The sequence below is a fragment of the Sorex fumeus genome, unplaced genomic scaffold, assembly GCF_029834395.1.
Source record: "Sorex fumeus unplaced genomic scaffold, SorFum_2.1 ptg000265l, whole genome shotgun sequence".
Lineage (NCBI taxonomy): Eukaryota > Metazoa > Chordata > Mammalia > Eulipotyphla > Soricidae > Sorex > Sorex fumeus.
Genome location: NW_026606322.1, coordinates 24,590,478 through 24,616,488, shown reverse-complemented (window position 1 = coordinate 24,616,488; position 26,011 = coordinate 24,590,478). Strand labels below are relative to the sequence as shown.

General features: G+C 37.1%; 1 protein-coding gene across 16 annotated transcripts in view; it reads right to left on the bottom strand.

Annotated features, from left to right (window-relative positions):
* Positions 1 to 26,011, bottom strand: part of ABI3BP (ABI family member 3 binding protein) — a 257,618-nt gene that overhangs the window by 159,420 nt on the left and 72,187 nt on the right. For all 16 annotated transcript variants that reach the window (XM_056109092.1, XM_056109100.1, XM_056109096.1 and 13 more), the window contains exon 2: positions 18,205 to 18,384. In XM_056109092.1, the coding sequence (XP_055965067.1) occupies positions 18,205 to 18,384 (180 nt within the window). The remainder of the gene's footprint in view (positions 1 to 18,204; positions 18,385 to 26,011) is intronic.

Sequence of the window (26,011 nt, the reverse complement as noted above, 5' to 3'; positions counted from 1 at the left end):
TGATGATAAGAGTTCCCAGAGTTGAGGAATACAGGCATCCAGATCCAAAAAACCTGAGGGTACCAGCAAAAATAGACTCAAAGAGAAAAATTCCAAGAGACACTGCATTCAGAATAATAAAAGATATTATGACAAAGACGCTAGAGAATATCAAAGCAGCAAGATAAAAAAAGGAATTTACAGAGAAAGGAAAGCTCATAAGATTCACAGCAGATCTATCAAATGAGACTCTTCGGTTCTGAAGAGATTGGAAGGATATGGATGATACAGAGCTTCAGGGACAGGCAACAGCTTAGGGAGGTCATAGCTTTAAAACCAGTTTTACAAGAAGCATTAAAGAGCTTCTTTAAACAACAGGACAAACTTCCTAGCATGTAGCACTGACTATGACACCCACTCTTGGTGCTTATGGTTGTCCGCTATTCAGATAAGAAAGTTTCGTTTACTCCTAGCTTACTAAGAGATTTTACCTGTTTTCAATAACAAATTAATGTTTCATTTATATTGAATGTTCTGTCTGATGAGGGGTTTTGTCTTTGTTTCTTGCATCCATAGAAACTGCCATTACAATCTTTTACTCATTAATTCAGGCATTTAAGCAGTAGCTGTAATATATTTTCTAACACTAAGCCAATAATCCTTTTCTTTGGATAAAACGTTTTTTGATATTTTTTTAATTTAAAAAGATTTTAATTAAAATTCTGTGGCTTATATGTTATGTGTGGCTCATTATCTCATTAGATTGCCTTTGGGCCTTGTGGCTACCATGTTATGTGCCTTTGGTCTCACATACGGGAGAGATCATTCTGTACCTATTCTTTTCCTTCACACTGATGCTACTTGGCAAGAGTATGATATCCTCTAGTTCCATTATTGTTGCTGCAAGTTGCATGCTTCTGTTCTATTCTTAGAACTGTATAATATTTCACTGTGTATATATACCACAACTTCTTGATCCATTCCTCTGTCGTTGGGCATTTGGATTGTTTCCACAGCTTGGCTGTTGCACTAAGTGCAACAATGAACATAGGTGTGCATATATTCTTTCAAATTAATGTTTTTGTATTTTGAGGACAGATGCCAAGAAGTGGCTTATATGTTCTATTCCTATTTGGGATAAAACACACTTTTATACTTTTATAAACAAATCAAATTTTCCCCTTAAAATTTTCTTAATTCTCTTTACTCTTACTAAATTTTGCATTTGTAGGATTTACCTATTTCATGTAAATTTTCAAATGTATTAGCATAGGATTATTCATAACATTGATTTTTAAAATTTATATTGCTCTTATAAATTTATTTTTTAATTATAGAAATTTTAATGTATATGTAAAAATAAAAATACACAGTTGAAAAACCATATGCTATAAACTTTACAATTTATTTATAATGTTGTGGAATTTCAGGACCAATAGCACAACAGTAGGGCATTTGCCTTGTTTCACCTTGGTCTACGGGGAACGCAAATTGAGGCACACTACGTGAAAGCAAAGCTGAACCGTTCCAAGCACTCTTTCCTCATTCATACAGGTACCCGCCCGGCAGCAGGGCCCCTTCTGTTGCCATGGATGCGAGTTATTCCTCCCCCTACATATTCCATAGGAACCATAAGTTACCCTCTTATATGGAACTTTCACTAGGTTAGCTTAACCACCAGAAACACATTAGTCAATAATTCATTAAGCCCATCTCAATTCATTCTGCATCTCAAGCAGAATAGTAACAGTGAGTGTGAAGGTCTAAACCACACAGGTCACATGGTAAAGCAACACAGAAGCCCACCAAGCTTACTACTTATTGAAGAGGCTAGCCCAGAAGACACCAACAGTAATGAAGTGCTAGACAACCTCTCTGACAGGAATTTAGAAGGGAGCTACTGAGGATGCTTAAGGAGCTAAAAGAAACAATGGAAAGTAATGCCAATAACAGACAAGAGGATTTGAAGGTAGAAATAAGGAAAATGCAAACAAAATTAGAAACGGAAATGTCAGATCTGAAATACCTGGTAGACAAATTGAAAAAACTCAGCAGAAGGCCTCAGAAGTAGAGTAACAGCTGCTGAGGAAAGAATTAGTGAGCTAGAAGATGAAGTCCAGAGACTCTCCAGAAAAGAGCAGAAAATGGAAAGGGACTCACAATTTGGGAACAGATGGCAAGAGAAGATCATGATGGAGCCAAGCGGAGTAACATAAGAATTATTGGAGTCCCAGAGGGACAGGAAGAAAACCCTGATGAAGAAACTGTCAAAGATATCATTGCTACAACGTTTCCAGAGCTGAAGAAAACATGCATCCACATTCAGTAGGCCCGAAGGGTACCAGATAGAAGAAACCCGAAGAAAAATACCCAAGACACATCCTGATCAAAATGACCAATACCTTAGATAGACACAAAATTCTGAAAGCAGCAAGATCAAAAAAAGAAATTTCCTATAAAGGAGCATCCTTAAGATTCACAGCTGATTTGTCTGATGAAACCCTCATGGCCCGAAAACAGTGGTGGGATATAGTGAAAAAACTCAATGAAATAAATGCCTCACCAAAAATACTTTACCCAGCGAGACTCTCATTCATAATAGAAGGAACAACACACAGTTTCACAGACAAACAACAGCTCAGGAACTTCATAGTCTCAAAACCATGGTTACAAAAACAATTAAGATAGGCTCTCAAATACACCAAATTTCAACAGAACAATGGGACAAAACCCCATAACAATAATCTCTCTCATTGTCAATGGGCTAAACGCACCAATTAAAAGACACAGAGTGGCAGGATGGATTAGAAAATTAAAGCCAACGTTCTGCTGCCTGCAAGAGAGACATCTCAATAGTCAAAGCAAACACAGGCTCAGAGTCAAAGGCTGGAAAACAATCCTACAGGAAAACAACTCCCATAAAAAGCTGGGGTAGCCATCCTAGTATCAGACCACATTTATTCACACTGAAGAAGGTCACAAGAGACTGTGAAGGCCATTTCTTATTGATCAAAGGATCTGTACAACAGGAAGAACTTACAATACTAAATGTATATGCACCTAATGAGGGACCAGCAAAGTATTTAAAACAACTACTCATAGTCTTGGAGAAAGACATTGATAGCAGCACAATACAAGTGGGAGACTTCAAGACCACTTTATCACCTCTTGATAGATCAACCAGACTCAAGCTTAGCAAGGACATACTTCATCTGAGGGAAACAAAGAAAGAAAGGAACTTAGTAGATACAGGACAATTCATCCTCAAAAAACTGAATACACATTCTTCTCAAGCGTGCATGGAACATTCTCCAAGATAGACCACATGCTGAGCCACAAAACATACCTCCATAAAATTAAGAGGATAGAGATTGTATTAACAATCTTCTCAGAACACAATGCGCTGAAATTAGAAGTAAATCACACACACAAACAGAAAACTAAATCAAACACCTGGAAATTAAACAGTTCACTATTGGACAATGAGTGACTTAGAAAGGAAATCAAAGAGGAAATCAAAAGATTCCTGGAAATGAACGAAAATGAGGACATGATTTATCAAAACTTGTGGGACACAGCAAAATCTGTATTAAGAGGAAAGTTTATAGCTCTACAAGCATTGCTCAGGAAGGAGGAGTGAGCCCACATAAGTAACCTAACCTCACAGCTTAAGAGCTTGGAGAAGGACCAACAAAAGGAGCCCAACCCAAACAGAAGGAAGGAAATAATAAAACTCAGAGCAGAAATTAACAAGATGGAAACCCAAAAAATAATCCGAAAGATCAATGGAACCAAGAGCTGGTTCTTCAAGAAAATAAGATCAATAAGCCTCTAGCAAAACTCACAAAGAAAGGGAGAGAGAAAATCCTAATAAAACGAATCAGAAATAAAAAGAGGGTCATTACAACAGAAGCAACAAAAATTCAAAGGATCCTCAGGAAGTACTTTGAGAAGTTTTATGCCATGGAACATGAAAAACTCGAGGAAGTAGATAAATTCCTAGATTCCTATAGCCTCCCAAGACTGAACCAAGAAGACCTGGAATACCTGACAGACCTATCACCATCAAGGAAATTGAAATGGTAATCAAAAGTCTTCCCAAAAACAAAAGTTCTGGCCCAGATGGATTCACTAGTGAATTCTTCCAAATCTTTAAAGAGGACTTAATCCCAATCCTCTTTATTTTCCACGAAATGAAATATCAAAAACACTCCTGAACAGTTTCTATGAAGCAAATATCACCCTGATACCAAAAGCAGACAGAGATACCACAAAGAAAGAGAATTACAGGCTGATATTTCTGATGAACACAGGTGCAAAGATCCTCAACCAACTATTAGCAAATAGAATCCAACAACTCATCAAAAAGATCATATACCATAACCAAGTGGGATTCATCCCGGAGATGCAAGGATGGTTTAACATTTGGAAATCAATCAACATAATCCATCATATCAACAAAAGAAAAGATAAAACCATATGATCATATCAATAGATGCAGAGAAAGCATATGACAAGATCCAGCACCAGTTTATGATAAAAACCCTTGCCAAAATGGGTATAGAGGGGACTTTCCTCAATATAGTTAAAGCCATCTACCACAAGCTTACAAACAAGCATCATCCTCAATGGAGAAAAACTGAGAGCCTTCCCTCTAAGATCAGGGACGAGACAAGGATGCCCACTCTCTCCCCTGCTGTTCAATATAGTACTGATGTACTTGCAATAGTGGTTAGGTGAGAAAAAGATATTAAGGGCATTCAGGTAGGAAAGGAAGAACTCAAGCTCTCACTATTCACAGATGATATGATACTATACTTAGAGAACCCTGAAACCTCTACCAAGAAACTCCTAGAAACAATAGACTTGTAAAGTTGCAGGCTATAAAATCAATACCCAAAAGTCCATGGCTTTCCTATAGGCAAATAGTGAGAGAGAAGAAAGTGACATGAAAAAAACAATCCCATTCACAATAATGCTTCAGGAAATCAAGTACCTAGGAATCAGCTTAACTAAGGAAGTAAAAGACTGTACAAAGAAAACTACAAAATGCTACTTCAGGAAATAAAAGAGGACACAAAAAATGAAAAGTTATCCCCTGCTGATGGATTGGGAGAATTAACATTGTCAGAATGGCAATAATTACCAAAGAATTGTACAAATTCAATGTGATCTCTATAACGATACCCATGATATTTTCAAAGAAATAGAGCAAACACTCCTGAAATTCATATGGAACAATAAGCCCCCACGAATAGCTAAAGCAATTCTTGGGAAAAAGAAAATGGGAGGAATCAACCTCCCTAACTTCAAACTCTACTACAAAGCAGTAATAATTAAAATAGCATGGTACTGGAACAAAGGCAGAGCTGCAGACCAGTGGAACAGGGTTGAATATACTGACATCTCTCCTGAAACATATGATCATCTAGTCTTTGACAAGATAGCAAGAAATTTGAAGTGGAGCAGAGAAAACCTCTTTAACAAACTGCTGGAAAAACTGGATGCCTATATGAAAAAAATGGGCTCAGATCTCTGCCTAACACCATGTACAAAAATAATATAAAAATCGATTAAATACTTCAACATCAGACCTGAATTCATAAGGTACATTGAAGACAAAGTTGGCAAAACCCTCCATGACATTGAAGCTAATGGTATCTTCAAAGATGTCATGGCACTGGCCAAGCAGTGAAAACAGAGACAAATGGGACTATCTTAAGCTAAGAAGCTTCTGCACCTCAAAAGAAACAGTGACCAAAATACAAAGACAGTCTACAGAATGGGAAAGGATATATGCCCAATACATCTGACAAGGGTTTGATATCAAGGACATACAAAGCACTGGTTGAACTCCACAAGAAGAAAACATCCAACCCATCAAAAAATGGGGCAACAAAATGAACAGAAAATTTCTCAAAGAAGAAATTCGAATGGCTAAAATGCACATGAGAAAATGCTCTACATCATTAATCATCAGGGAGATGCAGATCAAAACAACAATGAGATATCATCTCGTACCACAGGGTGAGGCCTATATCCAAAAGAACAAAAGCAACCAGTGTTGGCATGGATGTGGCGAGAAAGGGACCCTCCTTCACTGCTCTTAGGAATGCTGACTGGTTCAGCCCTTTTGGAAAACAGTATGGACGATTCTCAAAAAATTAGAAACTGAGCTCCCATTTGACTCAGCAATACCACTCCTGGGAATATATCCCAGAGAGGCAAAAAAGTTTAGCTGAAGTGACATCTGCACTTGTTTGTTCATTGCAGCACTCTTTACAATAGCCAGAATCTGCAAAAAACCTGAGTGCCCGAGAACAGATGATCGGTTAAAGAACTTTGGTACATCTACACAATGGGGTACTATGTAGCTGTTAGAAAAGATGAAGTCATGGAATTTACGTACAAGTGGTACTACATGGAAAGTATCATGCTATGTGAAATGGGTCAGAAAGAGAGGGACAGACATAGAAAGATTGCATTCATCTGGGGAACATAAAGTAACAAAATAGGAGACTAACACCCCAGAATAGCCAAGATAAGTACCAGGACGTTCACTCCATGGCTTAGAGGCCAGCCTCACATGCTAGGGGAAAAGGCAGCTCAGATAGAGAAGGGAACACCAAATAAAGGGTGTTGGGAGGATCCTCCCAGGATGGGAGATGCATGCTCAAAGTAGATTATAGACTGAACATGATAGCCACTCAATGCCTCTTTTGCAAACCTGAGCACCAAAAACGAGAGAGAGAATAAAAGGGAATGCCCTGCCACAGAGGCAGTGTGGGATGGGGGAAGGGAAGGGTGGGAGGGATACTGGGACCAGTTGTGGTGGAAAATGCACACCGGTGGAGGGATGGGTACTTGAACATTGTATAACTGAAACCCAAGCACAAAAAATATGTATGTCTACAACTGTACCTCATGGTTTTTCACTAATAAAAATTTAAAAAATAAACAAACACACAAACAAAAAACTATATCATCTACAAAGCCTAAAAGGTCTATTTTCATGTACATTTCCACAGAGAAGTATCAGTTCTTTATATATGCAAGCATTCACATGCCATATTTTGCTGTAAGCTGACTGAAATGTGTATAGCCTCAATTTAAGTGTTCCCTTTAGATTTTAATATTTGGCAGACAAAATCAGTACTTGTTTCATCAACATTGAGTAACGTATGCTTGAAAACTACCCTTGAAAAACATTCTTGTCAAGTTCAGGCAGAGAATTCTACTTACTCATTAGAGAATTCAGGGGAAAAAAGAATGTAAGATTTCAGAGAAATAGTACAGGGGTAAAGCACTTGCCTTGCACCATGCAATGTGGGTTTGATCCTGGGCACTATATATGGTCCCCCCAAGCATTTGCAGGAGTGATCCTTGAGCACAGAACCAGGAGTAACCCCTGAGCACCACTAGTTGGGAGAGAAGGAGGGAGGGAAGGAGAGAGATGGAGGGAGGGAGATGGAGGGAGAGAGATGGGGAAGGGAGGGAGGGGGAGGGAGAGGGGAAAGGAGAGAGAGAGAGAGAGAGAGAGAGAGAGAGAGAGAGAGAGAGAGAGAGAGAGAGAGAGAGAGAGAGAGGAGAGACTGATTGGCCTCATGAGGGTTAGAAAATAGCTCCAGCTGGAATCTTAGCTCAGTTCTGTATGAGCTGCTTTTGCTGGTGCTGTGAACATTTACTCCCTTGCCAGTTCACCCATGTAAATGGGTGAGGGAAGGAGGCAAGCCTCAACAGAGAAAGAGATGCAGTCCGGTAAGAGTTGGAATATAAAAGGACAGCTTCCCTATATAAAGGTCTTATCTATTTCTTTAAAAAAATCACTTCTTAGGGGTTGGAGAGATAGTGCATCAGGTATGGCTTTTCCCTTACATGCAGTCCACCATAAATTTGATACTGGCACCCAATATGGTCCCTGAATACTGCCAGGAATGAATCCCTTCGTGCAGAGCCAGAAGTCAGGAAGATTAGTGTCCTTCCTAGAAAAACATTAATGGGGTATTTTTCTAGAAAAAAATACCCTTTTTGGAGGGGATATTCCATTCCCACCTTTCATATTACCCCCATGTATCTGGTTACTTGCACTCCTGTGGTTCTTGTATCTCTTCTGGAATATCTCTTTGGGTCACTGTCCCAAGTTAACCCTGCATCACTTTCAAGTGCTGACAAATTATTTTCCTTACACTGCAAATATTTAATAAATTGTCTTTTCCTGCCACCTGCCCTAAAACTCTGTACACAGCTTTCCTAGTTTAGTAAACCTGTTGGACATTAACATAGTTTACTTAATTGCTTCATTTTTTTCCTTGCCTATGTTTCATGTGTGCAAAATTTCATGTAGGGTGTTGTCTGTGAAATGCTTCAATGTTTGGCAAGAAGTTGGTTTTGAAGGAGAGCTTGTACAACAAGTACACACACATTTTCCAATGAGTTCATCAGTCATTAATATTATCTCTACAGGAAATACTCTTGAAAAATGAGTACTTCATTTTGGATATTTTTCCTTTCAAAAAAGAAACCTAGGTCACATTAACTTGGGAGAGCAAGTTAAAGTCATCAAATTAGTAAATATTTCTCTTTTAAATATCCTAGTCAGCATTGCTATACAGAGGTGAGGATTCAAGAATAATTTCCAAGATATTAATTTTTCCAGTGGACTCAAGTTAATAAATATCCTAGGGAAAGTGCTACAGCTCTGAGACCTGCCAGCCACCTACGTATTTATTAACTTCTCAGGGATTTACTGCCTTCAGTGGAAAGAGGATAAAAATAATATTACCTCAAACAGCTGCTTTGAGAATTTAATGTTCATTTCCATAAAACCAATGACTTTATAGGTGTTTAACATGAAATCATCAGCTAACAGATTGGTGACACAGTCACTCAAGTGAATGTTAAATAATGTCTTTGTAAACAGCTTATTGAATAAAACTCATCCAAGGTAAATCTCGGGAAAATATCTTCTTCATTCTGTTGTTTTTCCTTGAGGAATAGCTTCAGTGACAGAAGTAAAAACCTAGTTCTCTAGCATGGAAAAAAGGGCAAAAAGAAATTGAGGCTTTCTTCTAAATGCAGATAAATATTTTTCAATTAGACTAATAATTTTGGAAAAAATTGGCACTTTACTAAATACCAAATTGAAGAAATATGAAGTGGAGCAAGGATAGCTTCTTCAACAAGTCCTGTTTGAAAAACTGGAGAGCTACATGCAAAAACATGAACTCAGACCTCTTTCTAATGTCAAGCACAGAAGTCAGATCAAAATGAATTAAAGACTTCAATATCAGATCTGAATCTGTAAAGGAAATGGAGAAAAATGTAGGCAGAACCCTCTGTGATATTAAACTTAAAGGTAACTTCAAAGATGAAAAACCACTGACAAGCAAGTGGAAGCAAAGATAAACAAATGCGACTACATTAAACTAAGTAGCTTCTGCACCACAAAAGAAACAGTGGCCAAGATATAAAGATAGCTCACAGGAATGGGAAAAATTAATTACCCAATACCCAACACTGCTATATATATACACATATATGTAGCACTAGAAGAAATATATATACTATATATATATATACTATATATATGGCACTAGAAGAACTATACAAGAAAAATATCCACCCCATGAAAAAAATGGGGGAAAAATGAGCAGAAACTGCTTCAAAGAAGAAATACAAATAGCCAAAAGACACATGAAAAATGTTTACTACATCGCTAATCATCAAGGGGATATAAATCAAAATAAACTGAGATATTTCATACCACAAAAACTGGCACACATCAAAAAGAACAAGAACAATGAGTTACTGGCATAGATGCAGGGAGATAGGTATGCTCATTCATTGTTGGAAAAGCCAACTGGTCCAGCCTTTTGGAAAACAATGTGGACATTCCCAAAAAACTAGAAACTGAGCTTCCATATAATCCAGCAACACCACTTCTGGGAATACACCATGGAGGTCAAAAAAAACACACAGCAGAAACGCCATTCTACACTTCTGTGTTCATTGCAGCACTATTCACAATAGTCAGAATCTGGAAACAACCCAAGTGCCCAAGAACAGATGACTGGATAAAGAAACTATGGTACACACTAAGTAAATGATGATTGGAGGGATCACCCAGGTTGGGAGATTTGTGCTGAAAGTAGACAAAGGACCAAACACGATGACCTCTTAGTATTTGTATCACAAATCACAATGCCCAAAATTAGAAAGATAGAGTAAGAAAGACTATACCTGCCATAGAGGCAGGGAGTGGGGTAGGATGGGGGTGGTGGGTGAGACACTGGGCACAATGGTGGTTGAAAATGTGCACTGGTGAAGGGATGGGTACTTGAGCATTGTTCGAATGAAATGTAATCATAGAAGTTTGTAACTGTATCTCACGGTGATCCAGTAAAACTTGTTTAATTTTAAAAAAAAGAAACTCTGGTACAGCTACACAATGGAATACTATGCAGACCTAAGAAAATGAAATAATGAAATTTGCTCATCAATGGATGGACCTGGAGAATAAAATGTAGAGTGAAAAAAGCAAGAAGGACAGGGACAGACACAAAATGATCTCATTCATTTGTGGGATATAAAAAACATACTATGAAACAAATACCCAAGGACAGTAGAAACAAGACCCAGGTGGACTGGTCCATGGTTGGAAGCTTCCCACAAGTGAGGGGTGCAGTGAGGACAGAGACGAGACCACTATGAAATGATAGATGGAAATGACCACTCTGGACAAGAACTGAGTGCTGAAAGTCCTCAGTAGGTAAAGGGATATACACAATAACCTTTCAGTACCTGTATTGCAAACTGTAATGCCCACAAGGAGAGAGGGAGAGAGGAAGAGATGGAGGGAATAAAAATCTCTGCCATAGAGGCAGGTTGCAGGGGGACAGTGGCAGGAGGGTAACTGAGGACAATTGGTGTTGGGAAATGTGCACTGGCGAAGGGACAGGTGTTGGAACATTGTAAGACTGAAACCCAATCACAGACAACTTTGTAACTTTGCAGCTCATGGTGATTGAATAAAATAAACAGTGAGAAGATAGCGATATCTGAGAAATAAATTAGGGCCTATGCATTAGCCTAAAATGGTTTTTTTCTCCCCCAAATTTCAACTCTGAAAAGTAGAGACTTTTATTCTATTTACTAAAAAATTTGGTGGTGGCTGGTCCTGGAGGTCTTCGGCTGCCGGAGCCCTGGTCGGGGCGGGGAGGAAAGCTCAACCCGCTCCCCTCCAAGGGACCCCAGAAAGGAACAGCCAGGTGCAGGGGCAGGAGACTGACTGCACTGGTCTCGTCCGGGAGCTGGATTTTATAGTCTCTGAGTCTTGGCCATTGATGGGATTACACGGCGCCAGGGGGCCAGGTGGTGGGTGTGACCCCCGCCTACTGGAATTTGGAGGATCTGGGTGGAGGATGCTCGACTCCAATTCGAGTAGGCTTGGAGATCTCGGCCCCGGAACCCGCGTGGCTTTTTCTCCTAAAGAGCCTTGAATATAATCTCAGGGCTAGGATGAAAGAGACGTTACTGGGGCCTGCTCGAGGCAATCGACGAATAACTAAAAAATTTAGCAGATACTCCACTGGACTGGGTAATCGGTTTTATAACTGAAGAAGTACTTGATTATTACAGGATAGAAAGTGAGAGTCCATCTTTGTCCTGGGGAATTCGCTATTTAACTAGTGAGACAAGACAGAGATGAAAAATTAATAAAAGCAAGTAGGGAACAAAGTCAACCAGACTATAACATCAAATGCTGGGATCTACCTCAGAGCACCTAGGCTATCATTTACACATGAAAAAGTGTTTTAAGTGTCCAGTGGAAGCAGTGTTTAAAAGATACATATTAGGGGAACAGAGCAATAGTACAGCAGGTAGGGCATTTGCCTTGCATGAGGCCAAACTGAGTTCAATCTCCGGCATTGCATCCCATATGGTCTCCCGAGCACCATCAGTAGTATTTTCTCAGCACAGAGCCAAGAGTAACCCCTGAGCATCACTGGGTGTAGCCCCAAAACAAAACAAAACAAAACAAAAACAACACAATAAAATAGAAAGACACATATTAGGATTAGAAATCAAGGATTTGGGTGCATTCCTTGGCATTGTGATATATAATTTTTGTTATTTGTAGATATACTCATTTTTTCTTCCTTGGTCTTTCCATTTAAGATCCCTCAACAACCTCTTGCAATGAATCTGGGAAAGGGTATACTTTTGACTCATGACAAAAGAACCAAAATCGATATGCGAAGGACTTTGGGTATCTCTGAAAATGTACTTTAAAAGTTAGGGGGGCAGTTTTTGCATTGTGCAATACATTTGAAAACATTGTTGGACTTTATACCAAAATAGTGTGTATTTGTTTTATTGTGTTTCCAAGAAAAGACAGACTTGGAGACAGCTTGTGATATCAGAAAAAAACAAAAACATTTTGATTGTATCCAATAGAGAAAAATAGAACTTTTAAAAGATTTTGTCTTTATCAATATGTGTAGAGCTGGGCAGATATTATAAACAAGTCTATTTGGTATATAATCATAGTAAATTGTTTACATGAAGGCATAATTTTTATCAATAAGTCTATTTCAATGAAACCTGTTTCTTTTAAAATTCCCATTTGGGTTAAGTTCTTTTAATTTTTTTACCCTGGAGGAAAACCAAGTGATTCTGAAGTTCTGACATTTTAATGAAAATTTGGAGCAATCTTGAAGAGTCAAAGCCAAATACTTCCCAAGAGGTCAAAAGCACTTCCAGAAGAAGAACAAAGAATTAGGTGGCATTTACAAAACAATTCAACACAAATGTAATAAATGTAAAGAACCGCTATTTCAGACTTCATAGGCCTCTCCCTAATTTCTCTTTCATTCACTGTACATATTTATGACAACATTAGCAGATATGACACAAAAAGAAACTCAAGTGACAATTTACTAATAATGATGAAACACTTAGGATATCAGAGAGGGACATAAGTTCTGAATGTTTTGGCCAGATACTATATTTCAAAGAGAAAATTACTAAGACTTGGTGAATGGCCAGTTATGAAATATGATGGTGGTAATAGCAGTGGATAACATATCTGGGGAACACTGAACATATTTTAACTAAAATTTTAATGTGTTAGATAACAGTTTCTTCCATAATATACTCTTTTTTATGCTCATTAATAAACATTATAGAAGCTACAAATCAAGGGTATATGTTACTTTCTATTGCAGAATAGACAACATTTCCAAAATTTTGAGAATGTACATTGTTTCAGAACTCAGATTTTAGTGCTAAATTTCCTGGCTTCAAATCCAAATCCTTTTACTGACTAGCTGACTAACATAAGGAAATTTATTTGCACTCTCAGCACTTCCATTTCTTTATGTGTAAATAATTAATGCTACCTATTATTAGTATTAGAATAGTGTTATAAGAAACTAATATTTATTAAGGAACTGAAATTGACACTTATCACTGATGACAACTACTATCATCTGCATTTTGGAACTACCTTTAATTCACTGCAAGCTGTTGTTTTGCAATGTCTTCTAGCAGTCTTTTGCTATTTTTCTGGTAGGCTTTCTTTAAATTAATTTTTTTTGAATCACCATGAGATGCAGTTGCAAAGCTTTCATGATTGAGTTTCAGTCATGCAATGTTTGAACACTCATTCGTCCACCAGTGTGCCTTTCCCACCACCAAAGTCCTCAGTATCCCTTCCACCACCCCCACCTCCACCCCCAGCCTCCATAGCAGGCACTTTCCTTCTTACTCTCTCTCTACTTTTGGGCATTATGGTTTGCAATACAGATACTGAGAGGCCATCATGTTTGGTCCTTTGTCTACTTTCAGCACACATCTCCCATCCCGAGTGATCCCTCCAACCATCATTGACTTAGTGGTTCCTGGTAGTTTTTTACAGGAAGATAGTGACTGAATTGGTTTCAAGGTCTGGCAATGTATATCTTATTTGTTTATTTAAGCTGATTCTTGTTTACTAATTGTTTACTTTCAACCTCTTCTTCCATGAATACCCCTTGACTCCTTGTGGCACTTGTGACCTCCTTTTTTTTGGGGGGGGGGTGTGATCTCATTCCACTTCCAAAAATAAGTGAAGCATGGTTAAATATTTTTATAATTAGGAGAAAAGAATAGCTGGAAACCATTTAGGAGAAGGAGAGAGAGAGAGAGAGAGAGAGAGAGAGAGAGAGAGAGAGACAGAGACAGAGACAGAGACAGAGACAGACAGACAGACAGACAGACAGACAGACAGACAGAGACAGATACATAGAAACATAGAAAGAAAAGTTCTGGTCATTGAGGCAGTCTGGGTAAGGGTGGTGGTGGGAAAACTGGGAACACTGGTGCTGGGAAATGTACACTGGTGTTGGGAGTTGGAAAATCATATGACTGAAACTCAATCAGGAACAACTTTGTAACTGTATATCACGTGATGATTCAATTTTAAAAAAGTTATAGGCACATAATTGATACTATCTATATCAAGATAAGTGTCTATAAATTTCATTTAAAAATTGAATTAAATGCAAGAGAAACTTTAGAATAAAAACATAATTTTGACTCAGATATACAGAATAAAATTATCATCAACTAATTAAATGAAACAGTGTTATGCTCTTATTTGACCTAAGTTTTGTAGGATAGGTAAAAACTTTTTGCTATGTTCTTACCAAAAAATGCTTTATTGAGTAAGATATAAATTGGAAAAGTAAAATTTGGAGATGAGAAACTCAGCTATGTCTTCTGAAGATTTACATATTCCTTTTGTGAGAACAGTGATGAATTATAAGACAAAACTACAGAGTCTATTCAGCTATAATAAAAGATAAAATTTTGTCATTTATATCAACATAGATGGACTAGGAAAAATTCTAAGTAAGTCAGAATGAGAGATACAAATGCTGTATGATTTTAACTATGTGAAATATAAAGAAGCAAAACTAATGAACAAATAAAATAAAAACAATCTCCCAGATGATAAGAACAAAATAGTATCCACTCCCCTGAAGGGAAGGAAGAATAGAGTAAGTAAATTGGATAGAAAGATTCAATTAAATGGCAAAAAAATGGAAGTTAGACCTTTAATGGTAAACACAAAATAGTAGATACAAATGCTTATCTATAGTATAGTGGAAAAGGAAATTTATACGATGTGTTTTTAAATTCACTAAAATACTATTAGAGAAGGTAGGGTATTTTTTTTTTAAAAAATACATACTGATCTAAAAGATGAGATAGGGTTTTAAAAATCCTATTAGAGGCTTTTAGATGATGTTTGAAAATTTCTCCCTAAAGAGATTTAAAATACAAAGTGATTTACTTTAAATAGCCTAAGTATTTATTTGTCTGGTGATAAGGACATAAATAATCCCTCACGATATCCTCCAAGTAAATTTTGTATAGAGACTTTATACTATTAAATTATTGACACAAAATTTATGACATATTTACTCAATTTAAATTATTCTATTATGAATAACCATAAACCAAGACTTAATGGTGAAACTATGTAAATGATCAACAATAGTTGGAGTAGACAATAAGTGTAAACATTAGATACATATAAATATAATTAGTGAAACTCAAATTAAAGTTATAAAATCAATGCATTGTTAATAATTATTAAAAAATATCATCAGTCACCATTAGAGATTACAAGGGCACAAGCTATTTCAATTAGAATTTGTCTTGTTTTTAAGCATAACTGAAACCCAAGCACAAAAATTTGTAAGTCTACAACTGTACCTCATGGTGTTTCACTAATAAAAATTAAAAAAAAAAACAAGTGGAGTAAAATTTTTAAAAAATACAAAAAAAAGTTAATGAAGAAAAGAGATTTTATTTCAACTAAAATATAAAAAGTAATGATAAAAATTAGTTCTATATTGAATAAATGTAAAATTGTACTTTTAGAACTGCAGTATCAAAAATGGATCTGGACAAATAATACAAAAAGAGGCTAAAACCATTAAGTGAAGACTTAAGGTGAAATTTATCATGGAACACACCTAAGCACAGCATACAGTAAGTACAACCAACATCAGTCATTATGTACCACTCTGCATGGGTTAGGTCTCCACAATAGTTGAACCCAAATGGAATACACCCTCCAAATCTACATATCTTTTCACAAGAAAAACAGGTAACAGAGGAAATATTTATAAAATGCAGAATGGGTATTATGAAGATGCGGTATATATACACAAATGAATACTATGCAGCTGCAAGGAACAGTGAAGTCACGCAATTTGCTGGAATCTGGATGGAACTGGAAGATATCATGTTGAGTGAAATTTGCCAGAAGAAAAAGGACAAAAACAGAATGATCTCACTTATCTGTAGTATAAAGAATAATTGGACAAGGTGTTGCAATGTTTTAAATGAGGGGTATTTCTAGATCACCTTTGATCCCAGAGTATAGGGAGGAGAAAAATAGAGATGAAAAGAAATCAAAGGAGGATGGAAGAATTTGAGGAATGGAAGTATACCAGGGGAACAGAGGTCAGGGGTCTCAAATATACCACTAATCTCAGGGAGTATAGCTGTAGTACTGTAGCACTTTCCTCCCATTGTTCATCGATTTGCTCGAGCGAGCACCAGTGACGTCTCCATTGTGAGATTTGTTACTGTTTTTGGCATATCGAATATGTCACGGTTAGCTTGCCATGCTCTGCCATGCGGGTGAGATACGCTTGGTAGCTCGCGGGGCTCTCTGAGAGGGGCAGAGGAATTGAACTGGGGTCAGTTTGGGTTGGCTGCATGCAAGGCAAGCGCCCTACCTGCTGTGCTATCACTCTAGCCCAAGGAGTATAGCTAGATGGAGAAAACACTGGATGGCTGATACAAGAAATTGACACCAATGGTGAGATTGATGCAAGAACATTACATACCTATAACTCAACTATCAACTATCAATGGCTTTGTATGTCTCAACTCTCAATATCAATATCACTGTTGTTTAAATAAAAATTTTAAAAAATAATAAATACAGAATGGGGGCCAGAACAAAGTGCCTTCCATACTGCCAGTCTGACTTTAATCCCTGCCACCCTATATTGTTTTCTCAACCTGTCAGAAGTGATCCTTAAGCAAAGAGGCAGTATGGTGTGACCCCAAACAAGACAAAAACAAAACAATGAGCCTGTTGCTGGGATTTATGGAAAATTTCAATTCTTTATGGTTTATGTGGTTACAGTGTTGTTAAATTTTTTTAAGTGCCTCATTTTCAAACTTTTTGATAACCATTTTGTTTTGTCATGTGTTGCTTCAAAGTGATGATCTCATCATAGATGATCCCCTTTCTTTATTCTGAAGGACATACCCAGTAGAGTTGGGGTGGGCCATGCAGTAACAAGACTCTAACCCAAGACCTTGCACAGAAAAATTATGTGGTTTCCCACTTGAACTTTATTTAGGTCCAATATGATTCCATCTTTAAAAAATGTTATCCATTTAAATACTCTTAAATATCCATACTTGCAAATATGTTATATATGGTGTCATATCCTTAACTGCAATTTCAATGACTAAAATTATTTTCCAAAAATTATAAAAATTTCATATCACAAAAGCTTGTAATAATCTTCCCAAAATACATGTTTCAAAATATAATACCTTTTTTCCTTTTTCAGGATAACTTCTCAAAACCATAATTTCTGTTTTCCACCAGAAGAAAATAAAGACACAGCTAGGATAAAATTATAATGAATATAATGAATGAATGAATTATATTGAATGAATATAATTCATATATAATGAATCCAGGTAATAGAGAATTAACTGTGTTTTCTTTCCCTATGAGATTTAGAGTATGTGATCAGGGATTATAAGTATAATGGCAATGGGGTTGGATATATTTACTATTTTGACCTACAGAATATGAATTACATCTTTTTCATTTTGGTTTTGGGGCTACACCTAGCTTTATTCAGGCCTTTTGCGTGCCTTTGTGCTCAAGGATCACTCCCAATGGTGTTTGGGGGACCATATATAGCTCCTGATAGAACTAGGGTTGGCAAGTGCAGAGCAAGCACCATACCGGTTGTATTATGTCTCTGGTCCCACATTTTCTCTAATGTAAGAAACTAATCCTGGCATTCTATTATGCTGAAGTATTAAAAGAAATGATATGTGACTTCAAATTTTTTGTTCCACATAGCACTCATTATCTTTTACATCTCTTCCTTCCATGAAAGTCAAACATCTTACCAACTACAGCCTCAGTGACTTTTCCATCTGTGGGAAGAGGGAAGTACTGGTTTGGTGATACATTGCTGCCATATCCCAGGAGAAAACCTTCCAGTTTTACATTTGGATTTGGACGCAGGAACTTCAAGAGGATGGAGTCACTGGTGGTATTGATGTGGACTTTTAGGCTTGGCCTTTTACCTAAGGATTGGAAAGAAAAGACAAAAAAGAAATGACTGTAACTTTATTGCTTTAGCAAGCCAGTACAATTCTAAAGTAAAGGTCAATTGTTAGAAACAACCTGTGAATGGAAATGCTAAGACAGTGTTAATGTTATCTACTTAGTGACCAATTTAGCAGAAACTGTCTATGCAAAATAACTAACACAATACTTTAAAAAATAGTACTTTTTGGTGAAATGAGAAAGTTTTTATTCAAACCTATTTAGAAAGATGTGAGGGGAGAGAAAGGAAAAGTGCGTGTTCAAGAGAGAACACAGGCTTCTCCAGAGAGGAAATGAGCAAGCACAGAAACACACAAACAAGCAAGTGAGATATGTGTCCAAGGGAGAATATGGTCTTGAAGAGTCAATAGAGGTATTTTTGAGGTCAAAGAAAACAGACTTGTAAAAGCAACAGGCTATAATGTAAAATTTAGGCTTTGGTATTTGGTTGTTTGTCATTGAGCAGGTAAATGAAATCAAAGGCCATGTTGATAGCCATCACCCAAAATCTTCATTTTATATACAATAGAAATAGTAAAGGAATCTGAATTTGGTAAATTGAATTATGGGACTTGGAAAACTCCCAGATCTCTCATTGATGTTCTCTAGCTGTACCCCAGTTAGAAAAACGAGAGAGAAGGGGGAAATTGAGATGTTGGCATAAGAAATGCTAAAAGAGAATGGTTCAGAAGAATTTCTATTTGGTGCTCATTGGATAAATCAATTAAATGGAGAAATTCAACAGTAAGTCAAATAGCTCAACGTGACAAATGCTCAGGGATGAGGTACAGATCTATTTGGATGGCATTATTTTTTAAAGACAGCATTATTTATTTATTTATTTTTAATTTTTATTACTGAAACACCATGAGGTACAGTTGTAAACTTACAAATTTTTGTTCTTGGGTTTCAGTTATACAATGTTGGAGTAGCCATCCCTCCACTGGTGCTCATTCCCACCTCCAATGTTCCCAGCATCCCTTCCACCCCCAACCTCCCAACCCCCATACCACTCCAGTCCTGTGGCAGGGCATTCCCTTTTGTTCTATATCTCCTTTTGGATGCTGTGGTTTGCAAAAGAGGCTTTGAGTAGCAATCATGTTTGGTCTGTAGTCTATTTTCAGCATGTATCTCTCATCCTGGGAGGATCCTCCAAACACCCTTTACTTGGTGCTCCCCTCTCTATCTGAGCTGCCTTCTGCCTCAGCATGTGCGTCTGGCCTCTAAGCCATGGAGTGAACCTCCTGGTACTTATCTCGGCTATTCTTGGGTGTTAGTCTCCCAATTTGTTACTTTATATTCCCCAGATGAATGCACTCTTTCTATGTCTGTCCCTCTCTTTCTAACTCATTTCTCTTAGCATGACACTTTCCATGTAGTATCACTTGTATGTAAATTTCATGACTTCATCTTTTCTAACAGCTACATAGTATTCCATTGTGTAGATGTACCAAAGTTTCTTTAACCAATCATCTGTTCTCGGGCACTCGGGTTTTTTCCAGATTTTGGCGATTGTGAATAGTGCTTCAATGAACATAGAAGTGCAGATGTCATTTCGACTGTACTTTTTTTTCCGTTTTTTTTTTTTATTAGTGAGACACCATGAGGTACAGTTGTAGACTTACAAATTTTGTGCTTGGATTTCAATTATACAATGATCAAATACCCATCCCTCTGCCAGTGCCCATTTCCCACCACCACGGATTCCAGTATCCCTCTCCCCCCATCCCCCCCCCCCCCATCCCACCCTGCCTCTGTGGCAGGGCATTCCCCTCTGTTCTCTCTCTCCTTTTGGGTATTCTGGTTTGCAAAAGAGGCATTGAGTGGCAATCATGTTTGGTCTATAGTCTACTTTCAGCATGCTTCTCCCATCCTGGGAGGATCCTCCCAACACCCTTTATTTATTTGGTGCTCCCTTTTCTATCTGAGCTGCCTTTTCCCCTAGAATGTGTGGCTGTCCTCCAAGCCATGGAGCAAAATTCCTGGTACTAATCTTGGTTGACTGTACTTTTTTGCCTTGCCAGGATATATTCCCAGTAGTGGTATTGCTGGGTCAAATGGGAGCTCTGTTTCTAATATTTTGAGAATCATTAGATGGCATTATTTTTTAATGAAATTTTCTGCAAGAGACTATGCAAAGTGACGATAAAATGCTTAGTTACGTTTTCAAGGCATTTTTCAACTTTGCAGGCAATAAGGGCAGACAATCACACTAACTAGAGGTTTTGACCCAGCAGTGAGAAAACAATGTTGTCTTTTGTCTTTGGAGCCACAGGCTTGAGTTTCAACTCCCTTTCTTTCATATGATGACTGGTTTGGGGCTGCTTGCTGAGGTAGTTTTGACCCTTCTTTTTAAGCTATAGAAAATGGATAACAGTGTCTACTCTGAGAGAATATTTACACAGATTGGTGCAACTGGCACATTCTTAAATCTTGCACAAAGTAATAACACATCATTGGTTTCTTGATAAGGTCCATCCCCACCCTTCCACCCCAATTTCAGAAATCCAAAACCAGTTTATAAAACTTTTACAAGCACACATCAAACTAATTGCTAACAAAATCCTACAGGAGACCTTATAAGGATTTTTAGTTTTTCATAATTTCACTGAATAATCAATTCACATGTCTAATTGAAGAACTATTCATGTATTTAGTCAAGAAGTGCTAGTCAAGATCCCACTGATCTAAGCATACTAACACACATGATCTAGGCTGTTAGCATACTTCTAAAACACAAAGGTGTTCGGAATTCTAAAACACGTCTTTCCCTTCTTCCCCTTTCTCCAGAAGGACTCTCTGGAGTTAAGGAAAATAAAAACAGACAGGCCTGAGGCTTGTGGTTTGAACTATGACAATCCCTAGGAGAAACCACTTTGCTGCATTTTTTTATTTGAATTGGACTAAGGCAGAGCTTTATGGTTACCTTTGTACATACACAAACTACAGACATCTGAATGGACAATACAGTCAGTGGAGAGAATACAGTGGAGCTCTCCTTGACTTATGCTCACCTTTCTCCTCGTCACCATTCTTAGAAGCACATCCTTAGAGCGTTTTTTTCTCCACCTATATGCATGTCCCTCAATTCCACTTTTCCCTTCATAAATATTCATGAGTTTATGAATAAAACTTCTTGAGGATGGGTGGGCCATACCCTGTGGTACTCTGGGCTTACTCCTGGCTCTGTGGTCAGAGACTGCTTTTTGTGGGACTCAGGTACCATATGGGGTACTGGAGAATGAAGTTTACGTTGGCCACACGCAAGGTAAGCGCCCTACATACTGTACTAGTGTATTGTTTGCCCCCCCCAAATATCTTAATTTGTATGAACTGTCATATCATTCTACTCTATAGCATAAAATTAGACCCTTACTTCCCTTTGAAGCTCTGATTTTATGTCTTTTGGGTTATGCTTGTTCCATGTGGACAGGTTTGAATCCTGACAAGTCTTCTTGACAATAAAGCCCTTAGTTTTTTGTTTAGTTTGTTTCTATGTTTTTTGAATGACAGCTTTTAAAAACAAAATCAGTTCTTCCTTGGATAGTAGGCCGTGAGAATTACTTTCTTATTTCTGAAGTCAGTACTAATATATTCGACATGTATATAGGACTTTGTATATCCCAAAATTTTGATGAAATTGACATGAACATTTTGATTCTAAGACTGCTATTTACAACTCCTGTAGAAATATTGAAACTAAGTGATCTGGCTGGATTAGCCAATGTCTGGGGAAGATTGATCTAATCTAGCTCCTACACTTCAGTTCTCTAATAGAGGTAAAATGAAGGCAGCCACATCTCTGTCACTAAGAAAATTAAGTGCAGGGTCAAAACCAGATTTCAGATTCTTATTAGGCTAAACTTCTGCTCTGGTTTTTATTGAAGATGAGGCACTGTTGAATGGCATGGATAGTGGCCAACTTCCCAAACCAGAACAGCTAAGTTGATACTAACTGCTGATGTCTTGTCCTAACTTCATTAAATTTTTATGAGGTTATTTCTAAATTCAAATTAACATATTTTGTTTATGCCACTTTTTTTCATCTTAGTTATATTCCAAGATTAACTCAAGTCATTCTATCCTGCTCAAGAAAATATGACAATTATAAGTTAAGCACATTTTCTGCTACCTTAGAAGGTTATCATGTCACACAATAAATTGAAACTAAGCTGGGTTGTTTCCAATATCTAATTGGGAAAAGAAATTATGGAATCTTACTATATTTGGACTGCAAGTATGTCTGGGAAAGAGCCAAGATTCACAGATTCTTTAAATTAGGCTTTATGTTTGTTAGATTTGGTTGATAATACTGTATTATTATTCCTCCTGGAAAATGAATAGGAAGGGCTACCTCCAGTGAGAACAGTTGGACTGAAAATAGGATCACTAAGTGAAGTGGAAATGTTTTCACTTCCGCTGCACAGAAATTTTCATAGCTGCTATCTTTCCCCTTCTGCTAATAATCTCTGTCAACAAATATATCAGCATCATATGAGTGTTCAAATGAACTGGCATTTAGCCAATATCTCCAAAATTTTAGTTCACATTACATTCAAGATCTAAACTTGTCTTCTTAAAAAGAAAGTAAAGCACACTGATAAATCTTATCTCAAGTAAAATCACAATAGAGTTACTAAGGTAGGGGGTAGTCAATACAAAGGGTTCCATATACGGGGGAAGATACTATCCTACTGGTCATAGATATCATATAGTAACATTGTACCACTCAGTGGCATAAATATTTATACTTATAACCAAGTGTTATGTCAATTAGATATTAAAAAAAACCATTAGTATCTCATAATATTAAACTGTCATATTGTATTCCTTATTTGGAATTAAGAACTCAAATCCCTTCATTATCTTTCCATTTATTACTTATCTTATTACTTTATATGTTTTATTTGTTTTTGGTTAGTTTAGCTTTAATTCTGCAATGCTTACTAGGTCTTGGCCCTACATTTATGCTCATTGTCACCATTACAATTTCCTCTATCTTTGGTTTATTTTTCTCTATCTCATTGAATACTGAGTTTTTAGACCATTAAACCTTTCAGTGCTCAACAAAAATTAAAAATTTTTTTGTCATTTCAGTCAGTGATTTTATAAAGTATTCATACATTTTTAGACTAGTGTTATTTTATAATGTTCAGTTATTGGTCAATATTTTAGAGTATATCTCTATCCAATCTATAATAATACTTTAAAATGATTTTTTTTGGTTTTGGGGCCATACCTGCTTGTTCTTGGCAATTGCTTCTGGCTCTATGCTCAGAGATCACTCCTGGAGGTGTTCAGGAGACAATATGTGAGGTGCAGGGAATTGAATTTAGGCTAGTCACATGCAAAGCATGTGCCTTACCCTCTTACTATATTTCTAGCCTAAGTATTTCTATTTTTAATCAGTGGTAAATTTATTTTCACTGTGAGTAATTCTAGCTTAATGGTTTGGAATTTTGGTCATGTAATCTCGCCTGCATGGCAAAGCCTGGCAAGCTACCCGTGACATATTCAGTATGCCAAACAGTAACAACAAGTCTCATGATGGCGATGTTACTGGGCCCGCTCGAGCAAATCAATGAACAACGGGAGGACAGTGATACAGTGAATAACAGCTTTCAACAGTAAGTCTGAAGATTTTTGATGGATGACTTTGAGAAAATAGAAAATAGTATTAAATATTACAAGATAAGCTAAGTAAGTTTTATAAGAAAAATGTCACATATTTCACCCATAAAATACTAGGAGTGCATAAAAATTACAGTGCTGTTACTGGGTTTCTAAACCACCAAGGGATATTAGTGGTGGGATGCCTTGTATGGAAAGAAGAATCAGCTAGGAACAACTCAAATAGTGTGCTCCCTATCTTACAAATAAAATTTCTTTACCAAATATATACAACTTAGAAAATGAATTAGGAATCTCACTAAAAGCAATAGAGAACAAAAGAGTGTATGCATTTAAGGAAGAATGAGCAGCAGCTAGTTCTAGTAGTAAACAGAAGACATGCTTTTTGAAAAGCACAAATATGAATAAAATAAATCCTTTTAAAATAATCTGTACATAATTGAAGCAAAATTTTTATGATTCTCAAGTAAAAGGGTTTGCGTATAAAAAAAAAAAGTGGATACAAGCAACATTGGATAAAATCTAATATGAACAAGACCCCAGAGCCAGGGAAAGGAAGTCTTTAAATAAACTCAGAACTTGAGCTCAAAAGTACATGATCATTGCTAGCAACAACACTCAAACCACAATGTCTCTGATCTCAACTCCAGGGAAAGCAGGATAGCAGGCCACTCTCAAATACTCCCTGGTGAGTCAGCTTGCTGGAGGACACATTTCCACATGTGACATGTGATCTTACTTCGGAAATATTCTCTACCCAAGACCCCCTCTCATAAAGCCATACCAGAACAATTTCCATAGAACCATACCTCTAAAAAATCAGCTAATTAGCATCTTATTAGGACTTTAGGGTTATCAAATACCCAGAGAATGCTTGCCCTGCAAGTTAGAAAGAAATGCCACTTTGCTAAAATTCAGAGTGTTATATTCCTAATGGGATACTTAAATCTGTTTGCCCAGCAGTTTGTGTGAGTGGGTTCCATTTCAGCTAAAACAACCACAGTTTCCACCTTGGTCAGAATTCCAGTGCCCAGATTCCTAGACTAAACTTGTAAATGCAGACATTTCAGCACCACTTGGCTGGACTAATAGTTTTACCCAAGGAGTAATAATTTAACTTCCTACTTTGTAACCAAACCAACAGTCAGGAGGGAAAATATTAGTTTTCATAGACTACCTAAGTCAACAGTTTCTCATTCTTAGGAGAAAGCTCTTCCTGAGAGAAATACAGTTGTCACCTGAACACAAACCTTTGTTCTAATTCTCTCCCAAATTACTCTTTTAAGACTGGAGCATTCTGGTTTTATTTTTTGAATAGTTAAACTGATTCCGAGGTATTTGATTTTCTGGGTCACGATTGTGAACAGAGTTTTTTTTTCATGTCACTTACTTCTGTCTCATTATTTGCATATAGAAGGCCATGGATTTTGGGGCATTAATCTTATAGCTTGCGAATTTACTGTACAAGTCTATTTCTAGGAGTTTCTTGGTAGAGGATTTAGGGTCCTCGAGATATAGTATCACATCATAGTGAGAATAGTGAGATCTTGATTTCTTCCTTTCCTATCTGGATGCCTTTAATGTTTCTCTTTCTTGCCTAATCGCTATTGCAAGTACTTCCAGCACTATATTGAACAGAAGTGGTGAGAGTAGGCATCCTTGTCTTGTCCCTGATCTTAGAGAAAAGACCCTTAGTTTTTCTCCATTGAGGATAATGCTTGCCATGGGTTTGTCATAGATGGCTTTGACTATCTTGAGGAAAGTTCCTTCAAAACCCATTTTGGTGAGAGTTTTCATCATAAACGGGCGCTGGATCTTGTCAAATGCTTTCTCTGCATCTATTGATATGATCATGTGGTTTTTATCTTTTCTTTTGTTGATATGATGGATTATGTTGATTGATTTGCGAATGTTAAACTATCCTTGCATCCCCAGATGAATCCCACTTGGTCGTGGTGTATGATCTTTTTGATG